General features: G+C 39.3%; 1 protein-coding gene across 1 annotated transcript in view; it reads left to right on the forward strand.

Moving 5' to 3' along the window:
* Positions 1–206: 206 nt before the first annotated feature.
* The window catches only part of LOC102828254 (O-acetyl-ADP-ribose deacetylase MACROD2-like), a 328,020-nt gene continuing 321,908 nt past the window's right edge, over positions 207–6,318 (forward strand). The window contains exons 1-2 of the mRNA XM_006860742.1: positions 207–245; positions 1,573–1,654. Coding sequence (XP_006860804.1) covers positions 207–245; positions 1,573–1,654 — 121 coding nt within the window. The remainder of the gene's footprint in view (positions 246–1,572; positions 1,655–6,318) is intronic.

The raw sequence follows: 6,318 nt of genomic DNA on the forward strand, positions 1-6,318 counted from the left end.
TCAGGCCCCTTCTCTAGTCACCACCTTAGAGGTGTGCAGATAGGTACTGAGAAGTGAATGGAAGAAAGATTGTCCACTATTTTTATCTTTGAAGGTCATTTAGGCATCTGCTATGCATGGCGTAATTCTCAAAATAGCTGTGCCCTTGTATATAGTAGTTGGTGTTAGATCTTGCCGTTTATGTTATGGTTTTACAAAGTGCAAACATGGTTGGCTGTATGGCCAGACCTGCTGTTTCTTGGCAGGTAAGGCAGAAATAAAGGGTCCCACCCAGGCCAACTTTAGGACTGGGTACCACAGTCAGACGTCATAAGAAGCAGCTGAAGGATAAGCTGTGGGACCACTAGGGTGCCCAGGGACCTCCTCTCTGTGCCGTGGGAAAACTGTGGGTGAAATGCTGTACCCTTTGGGGGTACGTTTCTACCTGCCTGAAGGTGTCCAGGCTGGGCAGACAGGGTGTGACAGAGGAAAGGAGGAAAGAAAAGTATAAAATCCATCACACCTCTTTTTCCAGCTGTTGCTCCATGGTTTTTAGTGCTGTGTGATCACTGTATCAGCCAGGCTGTTGCCCCGCCCTCTGATCTCAGCCCAGGCCAATGGGGCCTGCAGGCAGCATCCCTATAGATTCAGAAATTGCCATGCTTTCCTTCCACAGTTAGATTTCCCCACCAGTGGGTGCTGAAAACTGATGGCCCGCACCTTATATTAAATGCAAAGTTCTGAAGCTGCCCTGGGAAAGTGCCTTCTCTGGTTCTTTTGCACCTCTGCTGAGGAGCTGCCCCTACCTGTCTCTACTTCTACCACCCCAAAACTGGAAGTCCTGAAATATTGGTTTAATATCATATATGTGTGAGCTGTTTTGTATATTCCATCTCTCCTCTCTGTTTACCAGATCACTGAATGTTTCAAAAAAACCCTTACTGTGTAGAAGCTCTCCCAAAATATATAAAAGGGACTGCACACACATTTTACTTTTGAGTGACATTTACTTATTCAACAGTAGCCATCAAACTAAATGTTATCCTGACCTCAAGTCACTGTTAACTAATTATCTTTTATTTCTGCTGTGTTTCTTAGTGTATTAAGCCAAAAGAAGTGATTTCATGCAAATTGACTTGCATTGAAGTTTTTAGGCCATCTTCAAATACTAACAGGTTTGATAAATATATTTGCCTGAAAAGGATAGGACAGAGGGCTCTTTGTCTACTGACATACTTTATTGTCATTCTATTATATACCTCTTGTGACTGTTTTATAGGACATGAAGTCTAGCTATCCTGTTGAATTATCAGATCTTATTTAGGGCTTGCTTAAGCATGGCTTGTTGTCATTTATTATTTATTTGATTCACATATTAACTTTCTATAAAAGAGCTCAGCATGAGTGTGCATGCCTGTACACATATACACACATACACAACTTTGAACATCACTCAATACCTTGATATCATTAGCAGTATAGAGCCAAAAATCTGTAGGAGGTGTTCCAATTTGTTTTTATTCCAATACCATATTTTGGGAAGGCAGTTGCCATATTGTGTTTCATATTTCAGCATCTCTTGTTTGTTTCTAGGTGGATCGGATCATCTTTTGTGTCTTCTTAGAAGTCGACTTCAAAATCTACAAAAAGAAAATGAACGAGTTTTTCCCTATAGGTGAGTGAAATGATTAGTTTCCTTTGTAATTAGAGAATGACAAAGTGAAAATATCACATATTTCTAATGAATGCTGTTACAACTCTGATTTCCACATATTAGTCACCACTGGAAACTTGTGTCATAGTTTTCAAGAACAGAAGGAGGTGACAGGGAATAATCACTAGGTCATTAAATTGTCTTAGACAAGTTAGTTCATCCCTTGGGCCTCACTTTCCTACTGCAAAAGTGAGGGATTATATCAAATGACTCCTAAAGATCCTTCCAATTCTTCTTTCATGAACTATGATTAGCTCCCTAATTTGTATATTTTCTAGTCCTCGCACCTACATCAACCATGTCAAGTACCACAGTGCAGTGAATTATTTAATAGATTTCTTCTAACCATGCCTTTCTAAGTCCCACCAACTCTTTTTCCTGATGGGTCTGAGTAAGAGAAGGTAGAAGAAAATACTCATAGGAATGCATGATTCAGTTGTCAGTGATTGTTAACAAGGATCTTTGTGATTTCAAAAACTTGGGACTCTAGTGTGGATTTTAAATAAGCCATCTCAGAAGCAGGAAGGGTATCTCACCATCAATGAGGAAGAAAAACAAGGAGGAGGTTGTGTCATTTGGATCCAGAAGACAGAGCTGTGAAGTCGGAGGAATAGCAGCCTATGACTGAGGGTCAAGGACCAGAGAGAGGCCAGCCTGTGGGCATGGCTGGGAAGAGGCAGTCCCAACTGAGAGAACTCTGACCTGAACATTTCTAATCCTGAATTTTTACCTGTCAACTTCCCTGTTGTTGTTGGTGTGTGCTATGGAATCCATCCTGACTCATTTGTAATCCTGAATAGCGTTTTTTTCGAGGCTGTAAATCATTACGGGAACAGAAAGCCTTATCTTTCTCTGGAGGAACAGCGGGTAGTTTCAAACTGCTGACCTTGAGGTTAGCAGCGTGACTCATAACCTTAATAAATCCCAGAACTGTTAGTGTGGTGTTTGAGTTCTGTGTGGCCATCACAATGAACTATCAAACCCAACTAAGAAGTACAAAATGCTGTGGGAGTTACCATTTTTGTAAACACACTTGTTGGAAATTGTGAGATTCCCTTGTGTTGGAGTTCAAACTCTTTCTGCATTCCAACCATATCCCATCATTCCCCCTCATCCCCACCCCACCCCCACCCAGTTGCAAGATAGCCACTCTTTGTAAAGCAATCTGAGACTTGAAGTCAGTCACCTTTTTCACACTTCTTTTTTTGGAATGTAAGAGAAACCTCAGGGTTATTAAAGACAACAGAATTTAGAGTAGTTGATTAACATGGATTGCATTAGCAGGGATTTACTTAATTTGAGTCCTTCCTACCTCCCCCTCCACTCTCCTACTTCCAGCCTCTTAAGGCTGAGGTTTATTCAGTATTCAATGCCTTGTTATTTTTATGTTGCCAGCCATTAAAGCCATAGTGCCAGAAGTGCTTTCCTTTGTCATGATAAGGTGTTAAGAACTAGTTCTTAGAAATTTCAAACCGGTATGAGCAGGGTTGGTGCTTATTTTTTCTGAAAACTTATTTTTAAAGGTGTAAACCTTTAAAACATCTCTATTTGAAGTGATTTTTCATGTAATGGATGACTCTTGCCTGCAGAAAGAGGTAAATGAAGGACAGGTGGTGTACATTTACCCCTAACAGCACCACATAACAGGATACTCAGCCAGCTGTTGAGAATAGGACATGGGGTAGCTGCCCAAACAACTGCAGGAATCTCCAGAGATATTCAATACTGTACTAATTTTCAAAATGGCCTAAGTTCTTCAGGGTATTTGAAGTCCTTATTACACATTTTGTAATTGAAAGACACACTTGCTATGTACATTTAATGTCAGACTTTAGAGTGTTTCCATAACTGGAACATGAGCACATAAATTGGAAAGTCTTCCATATGATGATGAAGAAGGTAGTTGCGGTTGTGTTCTGTTTTCTCCTTTTCCTTGTCCTTATCCTTCTTCTCTCATTCCATCCTCCACCTTTATCACTTTTAGATCAACTCATTGTTTTGTAGAGTGTAAAGCTCAGTGTTGTTGTTAAATGCTGTTGAACCCTTTCCGACTCAGAGCGACACTGTAATAGGGTTTCAGAGGAGCCACTGGTGGGCTTGAATCACCATCCTTGCTAGCAGTCCAGTGCTTCTCCTACAGTGCCACATCAGGACTCCAAATAATCTGTTATTTCAATATGCGGTTGTTGTGTTCTGCATAGTCATTAATAGCTGGCTTGTATAGGATTTTTTGAGAGTGGCTTGTGGGTTTGAACTACTGACCTTGCTACTAGCAAGGTTAGCGGTCCAGTACTTTTCCTACAGTACTACACCAGGACCCATAAAGCTCATAATAGCTACTTAGTAAATAATTCCTGTGAGTTGAATGTAGTAAATTTATTATAACAAATCAGTGGCTTTTGTGGGTTTGTTTGTTTTATCTCCTTGTCCCATTCTTTCTCTAGTTTTTTTATTTTTCTTTATTATCATAGTGAACTGATTGGCTCATGTACTTTAAAGCATTCTTCAAAGCAATTCTTATGTAAAAGAATATGACATTATGAAATGTGATATAAATATTTTCTATATTGTTAACATCCATGCATAATTTATAAGGTTTTATACTCCTGAGATGTTTTGAAATCATATCATATTCATTTTCCTGTTTTCTAAAATAAAAACTTGTTTTTACTCTTACCTATAATAAAAATTAGCTTATTATTTATGATTCACTGATATGAAAGCAAATCTCCCCATCAGCAGGTACTGGCAAAGATGCAAAGCTAAAATAATCCATACTACAAATAAAAAAGGGGGCAGTTTTAGTGATCAGTAATTTATTTAAAACTAGGCAAATAAATAATTACTTAAAGAATTTTGCTCTAAATAAATCCAATACTGGATCTCCTTACTTGAGAGGGAGAAAAAACAATATACTCACCTTTAAGTACATGTTAGTTCTTTGAAAGACATGCTGTGCTCATAAAATTACTTCTAGTATATATTTATAATAGTAAGTATATTTTAAAGTAAATGTTTAAATCTCCCAAATTGTATAGTCTTTCTGCAATGCTGAGGCACTAGCCATTTGTAAATTCTAAAAATTGAGTAATAAAAAAAAAAGGTGATCCCTAATGGAATATATGGCTACTAATACAGGAGTCTTGGTGTGGTGCTGTGGGTTAATGCACTGGACTGCAAGGTCACTTTGAACTGTAAGGTTGACGGTTCAAGCTCACCATCCACACCTCAGAAACCCTATACAGGGTCCCTACGGGTCGGAACCGACTTGATAGTACTTAACAACTACAACAATATAGATAATGGAGTCCTGGTATGGCACTGTAGGATACAGCACTGGCTGATCTACAAGCTCAGTTTGAACCACAAGGTTCAAACCTATACAGGGTCACTATAAATCAGAACTGACTCTACAGCACTTAACACCAACAATGTAGATGATATAAATAATCTGTCAATAATTTGAATTTATGGATAATTCACCATCAGTTTGAAATATAATCTTCCTAACTGGCCACATTCACACTTGTCTGTCAGTTTGTCGTACTGTGGTGGCTTGTGAGTTGCTGTGATTCTGTAAGCTATGCCAAAGGTATTCCTCTAAATACCAGCAGGGTCACCCATGGTGGACGGGTTTCAGGTGAGCTTCCAGATGAACATAGACTAGGAAGAAGGAGTGATAAACTACTTCCAAATCTTTAGTCACTGGAAACCTTATGAATAGCAGAGAAACACTGTCAGATATATTGTCAGAAAATGAGCTACTCAGGTTGGAAGGCACTCAAAATGTGACTGGGGAAGAGATGCCTCCTCAAAGTAGAGTTGACCTGATCACTTGAATGGAGTAAAGCCCCTGGGAGTAAAGCCCGCAGGACCTTCATTTGCTGATGGGGCACAACTCAAAATGAAGAGAAACAGCTGCTAACATCCATTAATAATCAGAACGTGGAATGTATGAAGTATGAATTTAGGAACTTTGGAAATTGTCAAAAATGAAATGGAATGCATAAACATGGATATCTTAGGCATTAGTGAGCTGAAACGGACTGGTATTGACCATTTTGAATCTGACAACCACATGGTTTGCTATAGCGGCGATGACAAATTCAAGAGGAATGGTGTTGCATTTATTGTCAAAAATAAAATATCCACATCATAATGAGGTACAATGCTGTCTGTGATAGGATTAATATCCATGCACCTACAAGAAAGGCCAGTTAATATCACTATTATTCAAATTTATGCACCAACCACTAAAGCCAGTGAGGACAAAATAGAGGAATTCTACCAACTTCTTTGATCCGAAATTGATCAAACATGGAATCAGGATGTATTGATCATTACTGGTGATTGGAATGCAAAGGTTGGGAACAAAGAGGAAGGATTGCTGTTGTTGTTAGGTGGTATTGAGTCAGTACCAATCTATAGTGACCTTATGCAAGCAGAATGAAACACTGCCCGAACCTGGGCCAACCTCACTGCTGTTGCCATGCTTGAGTCCATCAATGCTGCCACTTGGCCAATCCATCTCATTGGGGGTCTTCCCGTTTTTCTCTGACCCTGCTACCTACCAAACATAATATCCTTCTCCAGTGACTGGTCCCTCCTGACAATATGTCCAAAGT

This window comes from Chrysochloris asiatica, unplaced genomic scaffold (genome assembly GCF_000296735.1).
Source record: "Chrysochloris asiatica unplaced genomic scaffold, ChrAsi1.0 scaffold00039, whole genome shotgun sequence".
In the NCBI taxonomy this organism is placed as follows: Eukaryota; Metazoa; Chordata; class Mammalia; order Afrosoricida; family Chrysochloridae; genus Chrysochloris; species Chrysochloris asiatica.